At 38.5% G+C, this 20363-nt stretch overlaps 1 protein-coding gene across 3 annotated transcripts in view; it reads right to left on the bottom strand.

Moving 5' to 3' along the window:
- LOC139142134 (afadin-like) overlaps positions 1 to 20363 on the bottom strand; it is a 57085-nt gene that overhangs the window by 12992 nt on the left and 23730 nt on the right. The window contains exons 3-19 of one of the 3 annotated variants that reach the window (XM_070711968.1): positions 20031 to 20140; positions 19346 to 19453; positions 18111 to 18294; positions 17101 to 17258; positions 16144 to 16267; positions 15459 to 15623; positions 14873 to 14973; positions 14156 to 14359; positions 12020 to 12127; positions 8913 to 8970; positions 8169 to 8374; positions 7625 to 7770; positions 7197 to 7297; positions 6516 to 6626; positions 3319 to 3584; positions 2405 to 2747; positions 1847 to 1986 (exon numbers count right to left, since the gene is read on the bottom strand). In XM_070711968.1, coding sequence (XP_070568069.1) covers positions 1847 to 1986; positions 2405 to 2747; positions 3319 to 3584; positions 6516 to 6626; positions 7197 to 7297; positions 7625 to 7770; positions 8169 to 8374; positions 8913 to 8970; positions 12020 to 12127; positions 14156 to 14359; positions 14873 to 14973; positions 15459 to 15623; positions 16144 to 16267; positions 17101 to 17258; positions 18111 to 18294; positions 19346 to 19453; positions 20031 to 20140 — 2633 coding nt within the window. The remainder of the gene's footprint in view (positions 1 to 1846; positions 1987 to 2404; positions 2748 to 3318; positions 3585 to 6515; positions 6627 to 7196; positions 7298 to 7624; positions 7771 to 8168; positions 8375 to 8912; positions 8971 to 12019; positions 12128 to 14155; positions 14360 to 14872; positions 14974 to 15458; positions 15624 to 16143; positions 16268 to 17100; positions 17259 to 18110; positions 18295 to 19345; positions 19454 to 20030; positions 20141 to 20363) is intronic. The other 2 variants (XM_070711970.1, XM_070711971.1) reach the window with 2 other exon arrangements.

Here is a 20363-nt window from a genome sequence, read left to right as displayed (position 1 = left end):
TTACTAGCACCCTGAAGAATTGACTATTCTCATTGTCAAAGCTATGTCAAATGTAGATGCCACTTTCACAAAAATTATCATTTTTTCTTTTTGTATAAAAAAGGAAATATTCAGTAAAAATGGTATTTACTGTCACTCGGTTTGTGTTCCAGTAAATGTTTCAAACAGGATGAACTTAAATATAGTACTCAATTTCGTGTGAATGGTATGCAAAGACAATCCACTTAGAATATATTTACACACATGAAATTTACAAGTAGCCTACCCCTTTAAATGTCCATTTCCCTCATCTTGTACCCAGTCTATCACTATAACAGTATTTTTTCATTGCTTCTTTTGAAAATGCAAAAGATCATAACACATAACACTGTCCAATATTCTGATTTTTTAATCCTTCCTTTTTCCGATGGTACACAATTTTTTTCTCCAAATGGAGCCATGACTGTATGTTTTATATTCAAAACATGAAATACAATGAGTGGCTTAGTAGGTAGCATTTGAAACACAGTCAGTCATGGTGCCTGCATATAATGTTTCTCAACAATATCAAATTTCAGCATTAAATTTGGAAATGAAGACAACATGATTGAGGGCGCTCTTCTTTGAGCACCACGCAACATTGATATTTGACTGAAAACATTGGTTGACAACATGCAAAAACAAGTCATCGTTGATGACACAGTCCCCACTTGTTAATGGGTATTTTGATTACAGGTCCTCAGAGAGGATAGAGTCCTCTTCATTAGGTCTGTGATACAAATACTTTTGAATGAATTCGCTTGATACATGTCTGAGTTATGGTTCAGGACATGAAAAAATCGTAACAAAATGGTCGCACAGTGGCCATATTGGATCGCATCACAAAACAAATTGATGTGCATAGCTATGACATAGGTCAATGTCCTTGTACCAACTTTGAATAAAATCGGTTGAGATATGCCTGAGTTATGGCTCTGTACATGAAAAAATCGTAATAAAATGGCCGCACAGCGGCCATTTTGGATCGTATCACAAAACAAATTGCCGTGCACAGCTATGACATTTGTCAATAAGCTTGTACCAACTTTGAATAAAATCGGTTGAAACGTGCCTGAGTAATGGCTCTTTACATGAAAAAATCGTAATAAAATGGCCGCCTGGCGGCCATATTGGATTGTATCACAAAACAAATTGACGTGCATATCTATGACATTGGTCAATGTCCTTGAACCAACTCTGAATAAAATCGGTCGAAACATGCCTGAGTAATGGCTCTGTACATGAAAAAATCGTAATAAAATGGCCGCCTGGCGGCCATATTGGATCGTATCACAAAACAAATTGACGTGCATATCTATGACATTGGTCGATGTCCTTGTACCAACTTTGAATAAAATCGGTTGGAACATGCCTGAGTTATGGCTCTGTACATGAAAAAATCGTAATAAAATGGCCGCCTGGCGGCCATATTGGATCGTATCACAAAACAAATTGACGTGCATCTGTATGACATATGAAGTAATCCTTGTACCAAGTTTGAATGAAATCGCTCCAGGCATCTCAGAGATATCTGCGTGAACGGACGGATGCACGGACGGACGCACGCACGGACATGACCAAACCTATAAGTCCCCCCGGCCGGTGTCCGTGGGGACTAATAACAGCTCTGTGATGAGCAAACATTTGTTACTTCTATAAGTTTTTCACAACAACATCTAAAGACTGGAAACCTTATATGTAACCTGGATTAAAACTAACTTCTTTTTGAATTTCCTGACCCATTACATGTTCCTTTCTTGTGACGTATTTACGTGAAACAGCAAACAAAGTAAATGATGATGTCTTTATCAAGGTAATGTGTTCATACCTGCTGTTGGGCTGGTGCTTGCTGAGAATTCACAGCACTGAAGCCTTCCACTGGTGATTTGCCTGCATCTCCACCACCGCCTACAAAGTGTACCGTCCAGTTTCCTTTCGCTGATGGTTGAATTGTCAGGCGACATAGGTCTGCATCGGTGGCAAAATAAAAAGAAGCATTTTCTCAGTTTTTGAAATCTATAATGTCACTTGTCTGATGGTCAAATGTTTGATGGAACACAAGTTGAGGAATATGGGTTGGTAGATGGGAAAAAACTGACTCAAGGAAAATTGAGTTTGTTAATGAATTGCTAAACTCGTTCTAATATCATTGTATTAGAAATTGTGCAGTATTCGGCAGATGAATATGATATTCTCACTGGTCGTCAATCGTTACTGCTTGATTTGCATATTTATGCAATATTCATCAATATACTTTGCATAAATGAATATTTAATTAGGAAATCGAGAAGTGGATGAATTGTGTATGGGTTTGCAAAAAACAGTAAACTGAGATCACAATGATGTAAGACGAAAGGAAAAGATGAGATTACTGAGGAAAGCTTACCAGTGCTTTCTAAAGGAGCCAGGAAATCTTGCAGGCCATTGGGAACGCCACGGATGATGTCACAGGAATATCCGTCTTCCGGGAGAAGGAATGGCAGCTGTAAGTCGGGGTCTTCCTGCAGTTTGACTTCTCTGCCGTCGCTTCGAGTCAGCTCATCGGCGGTGTTCTGCGCCACGGCAACCACGCTGTCTATCAGCTGTGGCGGAATGCGATGCTGACCGCCGCCCGGTATGTACTGTTCTAGGAGTCTCCTAAGTTGCAGGGAGTTCAGTTTGAAACACGTAGAACTGATTGAGGCGATGTCGTCCTCGCTGCTTTTCGGTGCCTGCAGCAGATGAGCAGCCTGAAATACCACATGAATATTGCATTTAGCATTCATTTATCTTTTGATTACAAAATTAATTTTATAAACAGAACTATCATTTTCACTGGTAACACATCTATTATTATTAGGATATTTTCTTCAAACCTTTCTTAAAAATTTGTTATTATTGTGAACTTTGTTATTTGATGTTCATTCTAGCTTTATTGCTTTAACCCTTTCACCCCCAGTTCCCTGTATACAGGTCCAACTTTACCATAGAAAACATTGGATTTCGGACAAACCATGGTGATGAAAGGGTTAAACATAATTTTTTTGGAAAGTAACTTTTGCAAGCAAGGCATGACAGTAAATGTAACCAATTCAGGGGTATAATTACAAGAAATAAATCTGGCTGACTTTCAAAGGGAAAGACGGGTCATATTAAAACACAATGTGTGTGTTTTTTGAGTTCTTTTCATTTGTCTGTTTCACAAACTGTTTAATGTGCTGCACATTTATGAAAGTTGGTTGAATGTGAGTCATGATTGTATGGCCACTGCTCACTGGACCAAAGCTGAATAAATACTATCACCTCTTTGACCCGCCATACCTGAATAATCCTTGACAGGTGGCAATCCGCGGCCAGCTCCAGACCCTGCTTCTCAGCCCAGGATTCGATGGCCGACAGACGCATCTTCAGCCGTGCGCCCCATTCCTGAGTGCACAGTCCTAGGCGTGGTTCCAGAACAATCTTGTTGAAGAGCCACATGTTGATGAAGTGGAACAGCTGGGAGAAGAGTTGGATGGTGAGGGCGGCGTTGACGCGGCAGCGACGCAACAACGTCATGGTTGACGAGCAAGTGTGCAGCACATCGCCTGTTCAGGAAAAATGCAAAATTAAAACTGCATAAATAGTATTCCACTGCTACTGTACTAAATAACTTTGAATGCAGGAATTTACGAGGACAATATAACTGTTTTTGATGCTCAAATCAATGTTTAACCCTTTCGACCCCAGTTCCCTGTATACAGGTCCAACTTTATCATAGAAAACTATGGATTTGGGACAAACCATGGTAGTGAAAGGGTTAAGGTAGTTTGCACCTTGAAATAGAAATAGTTAAACTTTAGCTCAAACTTTCATCAGTGAAACCTTCAACAATTCTCTCACCAAATCAAGAAAGACCAAACATCAAGGATCACCGTGCAGAGTTAGGTATTAGAGAATCAAATTACCTAACATTTATCAATGTATGAAATTCAAAGTGGCCACCGTCCCTGTGTTAACTCTATGGGGAAAAACACAACTTTTGATTTTCGAAAAACTATGACAGTGAAAAGTTTTTCTGAGAGAGCTCTAAAATGAGCCTTGACAAGAGCTGGTCTAGAAAAGTATTGTACAAATTTGAGTGTTTGCATATCTGTCCCTGAGGCACTTTCTACCTCAACCCTTTGAGTGCTGTAATTTTTCCCACAAAATTTTAGTCAGGGTTCTCAAAAAATTTTGAAGTAGGCGGAAAATTCAGAAAAGTAGGCGGTTAGCTTCTGTGTGCAACCAGGTTCCCGGGGCGGACGGGGGGAAACAGTAATGAGCAATCTCATGCATATACAGTGTATAAAAGGCTGTTCCAACATACACACGGGGGGGGGGGGGGGTTTCAGGGAGGGGATGCCCTCCCTGTGTGCAAGAAATTTTTAAAATTTGAAGACATTTTGTAGTAATTTCATGCATTTTGTACTGTATGAAAGACCATTTCAGCATGAGAGTGTTAAGGATTATTTTTAAATTTGAAGACATTTCTGAGTAATTTTATGCATTCTTATACAGTGTATAAAAGGCTATTTAAACATACACACAGGGGGAGGGTTTCCCCCGTCCCTGTGGGCAAGAAATTTTTAATTTTGAAGACATTTTGGAGTAATTTTATGCATTGTACAGTATTAAAGACCATTTCAGCATACAGAATAATCATTATCATTGCCAATTACAACATGTTTTCAAGGGATAAAGTTTTTAAAAAGTCAGAAAAATTAATTTGATATCACTCCAGCCTGTAAACTGCATTCAGTTGACAAGGATAGCAAAATTTCACCAGACTGTTGTGTAGAATTATATTTAGCTCATGACTTGAACAAACATTTTGAAATACATCATAGAATAGGGCCTAGGGTTTTCACAACCCAGATAACGATCCGCTAGAATCCTGACCAGCCTGGCTGTACAAAGTGTTTTACTGATTTAAATAGACTTGATTGAAGATACAGTAAAATAAAAGAGTTTATTCAATTCAATGAATTATAGGAACACAATTTTCAGTGATTTTAATTCACTGTACTAATTTCACAATAAAACGAATCCGCGAGCTGATTATTGAATTTTTGCTGATGTTGAATATAATTGAAAAAGAGAGCTAAATTTCAGTGTTCATGTTTGATAAAACCTCAAACTAACGACACTGAACGCAAGCCTGTACTACACCGTGTGTGTACAAAGCACCGGTAGTCAATTGTAACACAGTACACACAACGCGATATCGGTCGACCTGAAATTTGACACTGTGATCAACGTAGCGACGTAGCGAAAAGTGAGACCAAGTAATTTTTTGTTTATTTAGATTTGACCTAAACCTCCCAAAACCAACAGACAAAGTCAGAAAATCAAAGTTTTCAAGCGTCGACTTTCTCTTCAGCGATGCACACAACCACGGCCCCTCCACAAAATGCGATGTCGATCGACTTGAGTTGAATATTGACATCGTGATCGACCATGGATAGATTGACGTGGCGTTTCGAAAGTATGAAAAATGAGACTCAGTAACTTGTGGTCGCTTTAGATTTGATCAAAAACCTACAAAACCCATCAGACTAGGCCCTACTCTTACGCAGAAAACCAAAGCTCTCAAGCGTCAACTTTCTCTTCCGGGTTTGAGCGAAACAAAAGTCGGCTTCATTCGGAAATGGTCGGCTATTCGCGGGCATAACATAATTGTATGTTAGACCAATTTTCGGCTATACCCGATGTGAATGTCGGAATAATTTGGGCTGTGATCGGGCGAGCGAGGTTGCCCTCGAGAGCGATTCCCAGTGTATATAGTACAACACGTTCGCTGATTGCGGTACTACAGTGATAGCAACAAGTTCACCGCGTAAATTGCTAGTAGACTACATATAGCCACATCGGCACTTCTGAAATATAATCTGCGGCTTGCAAGACCACCAAAAAAATCTAATTATTGTTATCAAAACCAGAATTTCCGGGCCTGAGAGCGAAACAGTGCTGAAAAGTAGCCGGCCAAAATACGAAAGTAGCCGGTCAATTTGGCCGGCATCCGGCTAAAAATGAACACGCTGTTAGTGTAACATTTTTCCAATTTTTATTAATTTTTTTTACATATTTTTGATAATTTTGGACCAAATAGACATCACATTTCATTGGCTACAGTTTTTTATCAAAATTTTGATAAAAGTCTGCAAAAAATTGACTGTGGTATATTTTATGAAGGCATCAAAAACTGACTTTGGCGCTCAAAGGGTTAATAAATAGATTTGCATATAGTATCTCACTGAGGCAACTTTTGTTCAGTATTGAAGGCATGAAGGAGGCTGATTTACTTTGTTTCCATAAAGTAAAAAAAAAACACCATTGTCTTATGACAAGCCTCTTTCATGCTGCAGTTTGCATAATCTGCGCTGCCTGAAAAGTACTAGAGTTCACTTTTAAAGATAACATAAAAAAAAGACAATTTATAGCATATCTGCAAAACAAATCATAACATGACAGAATAAAGAGCATGTTTTGAAAGGTACCTAATGTAGGTCGGCCACCATATTTTGTCCTGGCTGCCGGTGATAACCAGCGACCGGACATCTTGTCTCGATTCCTCCAACTCTGATGGCTGTCCATACTTCTGTCATCGTCTGTCAAAAACATGGAAATAATGAATGTGAAAAACAGAATCCGGCAAAGTATATCAAAATCAGTTACAACAACAGAGATAATTTTATTCACATTGTGTTACCTCTGACTTGGCTATTACCAATATTAAACCAGATCATCATATGCAGAATACATGATCCCACTTTGCCACAAATATTTGAAATTTTTTTGCGGGTAATTACTAACAGTTGTTATTCAAAATCTTTGAGTTCTTGACTTGTTTTTTTCATTACATCAGTTTAAGAGAAACAGTTGAATGTGACAGTGTACAATATTTTTTTGTTCAGAATAGCTTTCGTTGTCACAATTCATAGAGAAGAAACCACACAATGTCTATTACCGTGTTTATTTGGGTAAGCGTCCCACTCAGGTAAACATCCCTCCCCTACATTCTGCGGTCCTTTGTCAAGATGTTATATTCTAGCAAACCCCACCCCCCTCTCCCGTCACTTGCGCAACAAAGGTCAAAGTATGACATCTAATTTGCATAAATCTAAAACAACACCCTCATCCAACCGGGCTGTGTACCGGAATAAATATGGTATGTATACCTATGATTGATTCATGGTCTGTGTTGTCAGCTTCATCACTGGGATCCAAGAAGGCCGGCATGGAGGTCTCCAGTTCCTGTTGCATACACAGTACCAGATGTCTGACAAGACGAATAGAAATTGCAAATAAATGAAACAAAATATTCTTTGAATGACGTAGATGAAATATAGGCAAGAATTATAGAATTTTTTCACGGTATCCTTGACTCCAGGTTGATCAAAGAAGTGTGAAACACTCTTTGTAATTATCTGCACTGGACATGAAATTAATGCAAACATTTTAACACCATTGAATTTTGTAGAGTCTCTTTTGCTATGACACATATATAACACTTCCAAAAATATGTGAAATTCAGTTCAAGTAATGACTGGTAACGGTTAAAGTGTGATTTTTGTGTCTGAAACATGTACAAGCAAGTTACAAGTACCTGAACGCCTGTTGTACGGCTGCAGCTAGGATATCCTGTGCATCTAAGGTGACTGGACACAGGTCAACATCCTGCTTCAAGAAGTGAAGGAACTCCGAGGCATTGGCCATCCAGAATGACAAGGCACCGGCGACATCCCGGCTTTCCTATGGAACCAAAAACCAGCATATTTACATTCATTTCAGGAAATACTTGAATGGTTTTTAACAGTGAAATACTGATAATATCCCCAATGGAGGCTCCTATCATAATTCCACTGGCTAAATTCTCTCGGCCGTTTTTCAGCTGAAAGCAAGATTCCTATTATGGGTATATTTAGAAGTTAAATATTGGTATTATCTGAAGTAATTTTCAAAGAAACTTGGGCACGGATACTCAGACAAAATAGATATATACACATCTGCTGACATAAGCACTGGGCATAACTATTTCAATCCTTTCACAATAATTTCATATACATGATACAAAACCACAATCCAATACAATATACTTATACTGAACTGAAAATATAGAAAGATTCTCCATCAGTAATTTCATAACTCACCATGATGGTTCTCTCGATCATGTCAGCCATTTTGTTGGTCAGAGCTGCCATTCTCTGAGCACGCTCAGTTGGGCTCATCTCTGGTCGGTAGAATCTTGACTGGCGGTAACGGTTGGACATGTAGAGACAATAGGTGGGTGCCAGTTTGAAGTGGACAGCGGCACCATTAATTTCACTGATTATTGACGCCAAGAAAGCATCTTCACCTGGCAATTTGGAAGAAGAAACTGATGTAAAAATCTTGAGCAATATATAAAGCTCTGCTTTCATTTCTTCATACAACAACATTTTCAAACTTTAAAGGGACTAAGACATCACCTTTTCAAATTATTTTGTTTATTTTTGTTTCATTGTAAGAAGTTCTGTTTGTTCTGCTCATTGAAACATGTTGAATTATCAATCAATAAAGCTCTACTCACACTTTGCATGAACACATGACATGTTTATATAAAGATGACATAGGTATGTCAATAAATTGTGTCATTAAGGCATTAATCGTTATATCTACAAGCAGAAGGGAATAGAGATCTGAAGATTGACAATTCAACAACTTTCAGTGAGCAGAACATACAACCAAAATAAAGTAAAAAATAGTCACTTTGCTCCTTTCATAAACAAGTGAAAGTATTATCTGCAATTGGAAATCTTTTCTTGGACAACATCATGAGCAGAACCTTCCTTCTATAAAATTCCCTTCAGGCAAAAATCCCTGCATCATTTAAAATTTGTTAGCTTGGGTCTTACCTGTCTCTTGGAACTCCAAAGTTGCCGGTAGAATATTATCAAATCTTCCTTTTTGTTCCTAAAGATAAAAAGATTCCATTCTGTTTAAAGATGCCAAGAATTTGGGGTTTTTTCCGGAACAGTGGTGAATGCAACTGTGATAATATATGAAATATGTGTCTACAACTGCTGACAAATTAACATTGAATTTACTTTCTGTGTTGATGGCATTTACCGAATATGGCGGGTTGGCGATTTGGTGATATGTTATGATAAAAGGAAAATCATCTGCTTGCAGATGGAAACCTTTTTAAAGTTGAAGTATTTTAATGACTTTTAAATGATGGTAAATTTCTTGCAAATGTCTTCTATAGCACAGCTTTTGGACATTAGAAAATCACCCCCTTGCCAAACACAGTACCAAGTACTAAGTTTTCCAGGATGTAACTGGATCATGCACCCTTTGAAAATATAATATTTGACAGTATCAGTCTACGGCACCTACTAAATTTTGAAATACATTGAAGAAAACAAATTTTCTGCTCCATGTACTTGTTATGGGATCACTATACAAACACACAGATCTGCTACAGGGAATTGTAAGAATATTTGAAACTGGATTTTGCATGCTGTACAGACAATGAGACAGTGAAAGCTTAAGCCAGTGACACTGATATACTTTGCAAGCTTTCTGCAGATTTTTCCACCACCTCTCCTTTTCCCCCATGCCGATGAGGTTGTAACTAACATCTAGCAGTGAAAAATTTGAATACGGTGACTTTCACAGAGATGATGAGTCACATTTTTTTCACAACGCAAGTAAAGACTCTCAAAATTGTCTGTCATATGATCCTTGTGGGTGTCAATGTTCCAACACAGAAATCTATGTTTCCTTTTTGAATTTCCTGACAAAATAATTAATACAGGGAATATTCAAAATTGAGCAAACTGCTGTTTCTATGTCACACCCTTGACTTTCCATGATTCATAACGTGGCAAAAGGAAGTTGACTTAACATTTAAAGAAACTAACAACATTTTTATAGCAACAAACAAATTATGTCTTCATTACTTGTACGTATCAACAAGTTAAAAACACACAGCTATGTTGACTATAATAATACCAGACAGGAATTTGCAAAATACCGACATGATTAGAAAAACAACTTGGCATTCCTTATCAGCAAGGAAAACACATACCTATTGTTTTTCAATTTTTTTTCAAAACATTTTGCCAATAGTGTTGTTCGAAATATTTTGCAAAGTGTTACGCCTATAGTGGTTTTCGAAATATTTTGCCAAGTGCAATGCGGTAGTTTGCAAATAATTGATAACCCAAGCTTGTTTAGCAAAACTGGAAAGAAAACACTGCAAAAAGTGTGGAGTTGGTTTTTTTTTTTCACTAACAGAAGACTACTAAGCTGCAATGAACAGCGAGTTACATGCGACGCAGGCTAGTAGGAGTTGACAGCTGAGAAAGAAAACAACGGTTATTAGAGACAATACAGTGTACCCTCTAGGAGAAAATGACAACCCTAATGAATCTTCCTGTCAGTGGGAACAGAAAATAATCTGAACACTTTTCTGGTTTGATGTGCCAAAGCTTTGATGTTTAGCACAAAAATATATGCATGATTTGGATAATGTGGTCTTTTTAAAAGTTTTTGATTTCTTTTTTAGGATCTCACAAATAGTTAGAAACTAAATATTTTTGGTCAAGGTTGATGTTGGATTTTGGAATTTTTTTTAACAAACACTGTAGACAAATATCTGGCTGATCCGTGGGAGTCACGGTTGGTGACATCACCAAAATAACATCTTTCAGAACACGTAATGTACCAGACAGACATCAACAGGCACATATCACATCTGACCTTTTCTAGAGCCTAAAGGGTACACTCAAACAAGACGACAATGTTATGCAAACACAACTCATAAACTATGCGACAGCAAAAACAAACTAGAATGTCAGTCTTTCAGAAGTTAACCCTTTCACCACCATGGTTTGTCCCAAATCCATTGTTTTCTATGGTAAAGTTGGACCTGTACACAGGGAACTGGGGGTGAAAGGGTTAAACTAAGTTGGCATTGCTGCAGCTGCTGCAAAGGAAGGCCCTCAATCAGAATAAAAAATTTAAAATGAAATGGAAATAAATTTAAGAGACCTGCAGAGAAGATAATGATTAATAATTGCTGCAGTGGTGGATGGTAATGTTTTTGTGGCTCTACAAAGTACATCTGAAACTAAATGTATGGTGAAGGAATTTTATTTACAGCGCTGTAACTACAGTGTATGTAATGTTTCACTTTACGGTGGCATCGTCTTTTTGTGATATTTTTTCAACATATTATTTTATGCCAACAGTCTATATTTGACCCTGCAATATTTGGAAAGAATAATATCTCGCAAAGAGATGATTTTTGATATTAAGAACTTGACGTTCATTACTGTATTGAATTTTAGCCCATTTTCTGCATGGGATTGTTACCATGCTGATTTAACTTGACTATCCTAGGTAGTCTGTAGCTGGCAAGGTGCACAGCATTAGGTTTTCTGTACACTCACCAGCTTTGAAATACAACCATACTCCCTAACTCAGGTTCAAAAGAGCATTTGTGATGACCTTGCAATCTGCTGAACTCAAAATTATAGGGCTATCAAATAGCAAATTTCTAAATAGATACTGATATTTATTATTTCACAAATGATCTGTTTATTGTTGCAACATCAAATATTGGCTGTTCACATCAAAATAAAAAGTTTGAAAACATTTTCCAAAAAGATGATGAAACTTTAACATGGCTGTTTAAGAAATAAATGCGTGATATGGGTGGCAGCTTTTCCCTCAATCACTACATCTGTTACATGTACACCCCCCATTTTATCTTAACTTTTGGAAAAGTCCAATTGACAAGGGATTTACTGAACTGGGAGAAGGGGGGTGTTGATGGAGGGATGGCGATGATGCAACATGCATTTGCTTACGACTCCAATCCTAGTTGTAAACAAATCTTGCAAAGGAAAAAGCCTTATGCGGAAAATAAAAAAAGCGGCACATGACGACACAATGGACAACGACACACAGCTCAACTACTCGCTACATGATAAGGTGAGGTGTGTTCAAGCACCTTAATGTGGGGCGGTGGACTCGACACTGTCTCTATGTGGCCGTCCACGTCAAAGGTGGTCTCGTAGTTGACGGCGGCTTCGGGCATTTCCCTACCACGCCTAGCCTGCTTTTGAAAACAAAAGCACGGTGCATTAGAACTGACTGCAAGACACGATTGACACTGCCTCATGAGGGGGTTTGGAGTTGAGGGGGAGGGGGAGTTTGGGAGCTGGTAGGACAGCATGACTGGAGATGATGTTAAAACACTCATAGAAATCATAACAAATCCACAGAACAAAGGCGGGAAAGCGATCCAGAGTGATCAAAATACATGCAGAAATTTCACAGCAATCAAAAATCTAAAAAATCAACACTCCAAACAAGAGCACTCCAAGACGACTAGAAACTCTTTCCGACACTCTCTTCAAAACTTTAAAGTTTGCTACGTTATTTTATACTGGGTGATATTTCAAATCCTTGCATGTCCTGACTTCAAGTTCAGATGACCATTTCATGTGCAGAGTACCGGTAGTATTAAATTCTTGTCTGGTTTTTTTAACACTCTTTGATGATGATTGAAAGAAACACGACAAGCTGCTGTTTGCAAAACTTGTCTCCAGATCATGCCAAGTGCACTGAAACTAACTTTTTCAAGAAACTAAGAATTTTTGTGATAAATTGATATTCATGATTTCCTTAAATATCCAGAATTTTGTGCCTCAATGCTGTAAACAACCAACGTTATTTCTGTAAAAAATATTTTTTCCCTCCACTGGTCTCTCATCTTTTGTTTTTTCAAGTTCTGCTACTCTCAAATAAAAGCTGTATCCAGTAAAAGTACAGGGTTCACCTTTAGGTGATTATGTTTATATGTGAAACTCACATTGTTGTGTGCACTTTGACCCGAACTGACATTTGACCTTTGGACCTTCTGTGAATATTCAAAGAAACAAAGCTGATATGCAAAAAAAACTATAAGCTTCTGCCGAAGTTCAATTTGGGTCACAGAGGTTTTTCTACTAACTGCTACATTTAACACTGTCTCTGTGCCTTTGCAGGTTTTTAAATAACGATTCATAGTTCCACCTAGTTTATTACCTAATTTACCTGTGACCTGAACTGCACCTACTTTATGAGCTACAGTGAATCAAACTTTACATTACTCATTTCCGTTGACAGATATCATTTTGATATGGTTTTGAGAGACCCCAAAATTATCTGTAACAAATTTTTCTGAGCATGAGCATATGAAATATGGCACAGATAGTGAGTGGAGCCAACAAGAAGGTATACACAACAGTTGCTGGACAAGCAGTAGTACCCAATGCTCACTTTGATGAAATACACATGCACAAAGTGAGGTACATCAAGGATTCCATACATATGCAAGTATTTTTCCTGTATTTCCTTTCATGGCAACTCAGCAATGGCCTCATTTACATATGCACAGATACAAGCTTTTTGAGGCCTTACATTATGCACTAGATGAATGCTGACACAATGGCAATGCAAAGAACTGTGTTGTCTGTACTGAATATTGTGACACTGTCCATTTTGCATCAAATTTGTTACATATGCACGATGGTAATGGCTTTATATAACACGGTTGGTTTGCCACATTTGAGTGATATAGAACACTGAAACTGTGCGGCCACAGGGATGAGAAATTTTGAGAGCAAAATGTCGCAACTTGTTGCAGTCACTTTTTTGTTAGAAGGATGGAAAATATTTGACTCTCAAATCTTTTATCCTCTTTCTACCAGGCTCCATAGACAAACCATAGAAATAAATACAACTTGGGAGAAGGAGGATTAATTTGAGCGTGCATAATTACTCTACCGTTTGAGCCCTATTGTACAGTACTCAACTTTGCAGTTGTCACATTTGATCAAGGTAACGTAGCTTTGGATGTGATGTCACTATCACGTTTTCTGAACAGTAATTAGCCATATCACATTTGCACATATGTGCATCAATTCTGATGGAGAAGAGAAGTCTAAACACATACAGCTGAAAAAAGTTAGTTATCAAGTTATCACACATGTCAAAAGTATTTAGTAAACACATGTCAATTTTCTTGAAACGTGAAAACATTTGAAAATTTTCTAATACTAAAATCAGACAGGATTAGACAGGGATATGTTTAAACTCTTACCCCTTTTTCAGCCAGAGGGTCGCAAAATCTGTACGTGTGCATCTTGCCGAACCGCAAGATGGCGCCATCATGCAGCAGGGCAGTTTCGTACACCCGCTGTTTGTTAATGAATGTCTCAGCGTCTGGATTGGATGGGGTCACTGTGACGGCACCGTCCATGTTGGTGAGGACACAGTGGCGAGGGTAGATGTTGGGCGAAAACAACTGAAAATGAATGAGTGGTGATACATCATTCACTGAGTTGCCCCTCATCCTAACCCGACCCACCCCTAAATCTATGAGTCTATTGATCCAGCCATAGTGTAAAGGAAGCAACAGGGTTAACCAAAATGTGATGTTTCAGGGATTTAATCCTGAACGAAAACTGGTTATCTTCTGTAATGGCTGGCCGAATTTGTTTTTTTTTTAGTAACAATGAAACGTTCTTTACAGAAAGAATGAGAAAAAATTCCAATCTCTCTTGAATGATCAGGAAGGGTGATTGGAGTACACAATGCAGGACTTTTGTTCTTTTTTTTATTCAAATGAGTAATCTTAGTTGTAAGTATTTGTAAGTATCAAAAGCTGACAGTAGTAGCAAATAAATCAGAATTGGTAACACAGGGGGTGCCTCTCCTTCACATCTCCGAATGCAAAAACTCTGAATCTGAAATCACTCAATCTCGACAGGCACCACACACTTGCGGTACTTTTTGGTAACAAATCTGAACCCCCTACCTGCAGAAATTGTCCGCTGCTGCTACGTTCACTGCCAATCTCAGTCATGTTGGGCTGGATGCGGTGAACTTGAGGCCGATAGTCACGAATTTCAGATCCATCTACAAATAAGTAAAAGGTAGAAAAAGCATGAATGGTATGCATCAATGTACGGTTACATGCTATGCAAGCTGTTCTAAATGCTGTACAAACTCATTCACTCCATTCATCAGAGAATTTAGAACTTTCCAATTCTCCTGATCTATTCATTGTCTGCGGCAGCTATCATTCAGTTTATCTTAATACTTCAGTGAATTGATGTCCTAAATGTTGATGACATTTTTAGCTTTGATAGTGACTCTCTAGACTTCAGCCAACTAATTCAGCTGATGCTCAGAAGGTTGTATCTGATTGGTCGACTGTCACTATTCACAGCAACTTGGGGAGTCTACTTGCGTAATTCAATGTCAACCGATTGGATTACAGCTTCAGAGACGCTGCATGTTAGCCTTGCTAATTCTGTAATGCTACAGCCTGAAGTCAGCAAGGAAATATGAGTGAGCAAACGAGAGCACTACTCTCTCAAATTTTGACTAAAAATGTTCACCTGGAGCTAACTCTATCAGGAATGGCAGTCTATCCTGCTGTACAGGCATCATGTCACCTTCATCCCAGCTGCCATCCAGGTCTCCCTTGGACTTGGGTTTCTTGGTGCGCTTCTTCCGGGGCTGGTATCCCGGTGGCCTCTTCTTCAACTGAAACATCAGAGATCCTGAGAAAAAATGAACAAGAAGTTAGTTTCAACCGTTCTATGCCATCCTGGCGCTGGGGTATTGATGACATGGTATGTACCAGTACATGGTAGCGAAATAAATTCCTGATATTCATAAATTAACATAGTTCCAAAATTTGCGAAAAATGTCTTTAACCAATAGTATATGGAAACCTGACACAGATTTTTCTTTGTGAGACCCGAGTAAATAATACTGTAACTTTCCTGTGCAGACATACTGGTAAGGGCCCCCATTTTTCTACCCTTGCCAAGCTTCCTAAAGTGGAATTTTTTCTTACTGCCAGAGCTTTAAAATGAGCCCATACACGCAGAAAAGAGATGTAAAATATAGGAGTCTGAATATCTGTCACTGAGGCACACTCTAACCTTAAATGCTATACCACTGACTCATACATGTTAAAAAGTTGACAATTTATTCAAACATTCCTGAAAGCAGTGTAGGACTTCTTTCACATCACCCACACACAAAGATGAGGCATCTCTGTTAAACCAGTCTTACCTTTATTTTTAGGATACCTCAGAATGAGATGTAGAGGTCTTTCATCGTCATCCATGATGGTTTCTTTCCCCCATCCACCGGTCACCACGTACTCTGCTGGATTAACTCCCGGTGGTACCACAACCTGTTTACAAACCAAAACACTAACTGGTTAGAGAAAGAATTTGTGTAAAAGTTTACATGATAGATTGCTATAATGAGATACTTTCACTTATACTCTCTCTCTCTCTCTCTCTCTCTCTCTCTCTCTCTCTCTCTCTCTCTCCCTCCCTCCCTCCTCTCTCCCTCTCTCTCTCCCTCTCCCTCTCTCCTCCTCTCTCCCTCCCTCCCTCCCTCCCTCCCTCCCTCTCTCTCTCTCTCTCTCTCTCTCTCTCTCTCTCTCTCTCTCTCTCTCTCTCTCTCTCTCTCTCTCTCTCTCCTTCTCTCTCCCTCCCTCCCTCTGACTCCCTCTCTCTCCTCTCCCCCTCTCTCTCTCTCTCTCTCTCTCTCTCTCTCTCTCTCTCTCTCTCTCCTTCTCTCTCCCTCCCTCCCTCTGACTCCCTCTCTCTCCCTCCCTCTCTCTCTCTCTCTCTCTCTCTCTCTCTCTCTCTCTCTCTCTCTCTCTCTCTCTCTCTCTCTCTCTCTCTCTCTCCCTCCCTCTCTCATTCACTGAAGAGAAAAAGACTTGTCAACTTTTAAATCTGTCACTACCATAATAGTACATGGGTTATTGATGTGGTCAGAAAATATGAATGACAGAATCAAGTATGGAAACAAAAAAAGTTCTTTAGCTTCACACTCATAATGGACCATACATTCAAAGATTCAGAAACAAAGACAGAAAAGAATTGAAGGGTAAGAACTACTACTCAAATCTACCTATGACAGGAATGACAGAAAATATAAGGTGTCCACGTTTGCTGTCGCTATGGAGTGGAAAGTGCAAGTCTCTTGTAAGAATGCAATCTGTCTAGTTACCTTGACTAGACAGTAATCTGCTGGATTGTCCTTGTCTCTTCCATACTTGATCAGCGTTTCCTCAACTATGTATCCGGCATCATCATCCATGCCAACCAGGATGGTCCTGTACGGCACATCTGGCCACAGGGTTTCTCCGTATACCTTCAACATTCCACCTGGAAACCGACAACAAGATCATTATGGAATATAGACATTAAATACTAACCATATTTCAATAAATTCATTGAAGCATAAATTGTGGAAGCTTTATCATGAAATACAACAGGCCTTGCTTGATTGAGAGGCACATATTTTCACACGGAATATAGGATTGTTTCCTGTGTTGTAAACTAGAATAAACTTTGGCATAAGACAAATCCTAGAGAGTACAGGGGACTTGAATCTGTTGTACAGGATATGCCCTTTCCTGTTATGTGGTATGGAAGGGAGATTCTTTGACAAGCAGGGCCTGTACTGTACGCAAGACTGGTACACTCCTCTAGGCATGAAAAACCTGTTTCTAAATATGGCAACACCCACACACATTGGCTGGCACTGAAGGAAATCAAGACAAATTTTGTTTTTGCAATCCTGCATCACTACTACAGCAGTTTGTGGTCAGACCCCTTGACACGTTATCTTTATAGTTTCTACGACAACATCAGTGGCAACGGGGTATAAATGCAGCAATTTCTGTAAGCTTTGTTTGTGAAAAAGACCATTAAATATATTTGGACAGACATATCAATGATGGATGTGTGATGTCATTGGGTATTAGCTGAATTATGTGGTGATGAAGGTATTTTGACGAGAAGATATAAATAGGATGATACCTATTGTATAGAAGTTCACCAACCTTTGGTCAGATCTAATTTGTTGCACAAACAAATTTTATACATTTCAACTGAGAATTATTAACGACTCTAATACCTGTTACTCTACATTGATGTAAAGTCTATACAGATTTCAGTGGCATGGTTGGATCTGCATGGCGGCAAATAGGGGTGACTGGTTATATGGTAACATACCTGAATCGGGACGACCATCCTTCCCGCTGAATTCCTCCAACCTCTTTTCTAGTTTCTGTTGGCGTCTCCTCCTCATCACGGCTTCTGGGTTGGAAATACTTCTGGTAAAACTGGACTCCGGAACCGCCGAGTAGAGTTTCTCCGACATGCTGGCGTTTGCGTCATCTACGTTTTCTATGTTTTCCTGTTGAGGAATGAAGCATGTCAAAAAAATTTGATCTAAAACTGGACAAGCATTAACAGCTATAACTTTCAATGTATTTTCCAGTATTGTAGTTCTGTGTGTGAAATACAGATTCTTGCCCTACTCTGAAAATCACGTCAAAAAGGCCCAGAACACTGAATATTCCGTATTTGGTTAAAAAATAACCAAATATGGAATGTCAATTGTTATTGTTGACAGCTGAACTTTAGTCTGGACGAGAATCCACTTGTCAACAACACCGTAGCATATTATGCACAATGAGTCGGTTGTGTTGGCATGGCAGATACTCTGCGTCTCAATGTACTTTAGGAACAAAAATAGCAAAGTTCCTGGATTGTTTTTCCAAAGATGAAACTGTAGTGTCTGATATTGACTCTGTCAAGTTGAATTCTATTACGATGTATGTTATAATAATTAAAAGTTGGAGCTTTACATGAAATTCTAAAAGAAAGTAATACTTTCAATTATAAAGCAAATTATGCATTCTTCAGATGACACACAAGGATATATTAGACATTTGTCCTCAGAGACACTATAACTATAAGAAATATATCATTGACCTCACTCTATCAGATATAGATTGAGTATCAAAATGTTAAACTGGAAAATCAACAGGTTATTTCACAGCTAGACTTTCTCAAGCAAGAATGTCTTTTCAAGATGCTCTGAAATCTTCCTTGAGCAATCTCAGTTGTAAAGACTCACTGTATTAATTTTAACATAGACAACAGACAAAATGACCCATAATTCACAAATTTTAGCCGGCCCGTTTCCATGAGTGTTTTTTTCTAATCTGTGTAGAGGAATATTACACCTTCTATAAACCAAACTTTAGTCCTTCCCTGGCTGCGAATTAATGACATTATGCTACCCCCTGTATTTTAATCTCAACACAATGGTTTGGCCCATACTCATTAGTCATCAATGGTGATTGTGGACCTGGTAACTTGGCATTAGGGTGAACAGGTCAAAAAAACACTGATATCTAATCACCCTGATACAACATTTATTTCCAAGGAAATGTTCTTACCTTTTGTCTTTCACCTCTTCTGTCCTTTTTCCTCTTGTCTCGTTTGTCCTTTTTCGGCGACTTCTTCTTAAAATTTTGCATGTAATCTTCGTTTTCAAAATAACTGAGCTGAAATTTCAGGAGACGAAATTCTTTCATAAGGTGCAGGTTATCAGATGAATGCAGGGCAGGGCTGTAGCACAGCTATGGAAGGTTCAATGTCTAAAGGTACAGAACTAGAATATCTCATCAGAGAAATGATCAAACTATCTACGCATAATGAAACCATTACAAGCAGTTGCTTTATCTAGTATTTGCTTAATTCTCCTTTTCTGAAATGCTGAGTTGCAGAAAAATACAAACATCTGGAGTCTTGGAATGTGAGATCATCAAAGTTTAGCTTGGCTGCAATTGAAATACTCAACAAATGGAATGGACCAAGGGTACTTAATCAATGTCCATGGAACCAAAAATATTCAAGTAACGATTCTGAGGTGTGGACTGACCCACTTGATATTCACCTCAACGATTCTGAATTGAACAGTGCACAAACAGGATGTTTACCTTTCCTGAATATAATTTCTAATGCCATTCAACGATTCTATGAATTGATTTCTTGGACTGATCACATCTTTAACTGAAATATTTTGCAGTTTTATCATATTGCATTGACGTAGTTTTTTACCAAATATTAGAAAACACTCACCCGAGTGATATCAGCTTCTCGTTTCAGTAAAAATCTTCCTTCTCTGTCATCTTTACCCCAGTTCAGTTGAACCAGTAAAGGCCTCTCGTGTTGTTTCAGTTTTCTTTCCTCTGGAAAAACATAAATAAAAATTATATATTTTTATACAATTTTATAGTTGTGTGTGAGCAACTTCACAAAAGTATACCTATGAATGGTATGTTCTGAATCATAGATGTGTGTATTAAATGTTGAGTTGTTGGCAATCTTCACAACAAATTTTTCTTTCAAAGTTAGCACAGAATACTGTAGCTTCAGTCTCTGCTGTCTACCAAATTTTGTTGTATTCAAGCA

This window comes from Ptychodera flava, chromosome 10, assembly GCF_041260155.1.
Source record: "Ptychodera flava strain L36383 chromosome 10, AS_Pfla_20210202, whole genome shotgun sequence".
Classification (NCBI taxonomy): Eukaryota; Metazoa; Hemichordata; class Enteropneusta; family Ptychoderidae; genus Ptychodera; species Ptychodera flava.
This window is presented reverse-complemented; position numbering and strand designations above follow the sequence as displayed.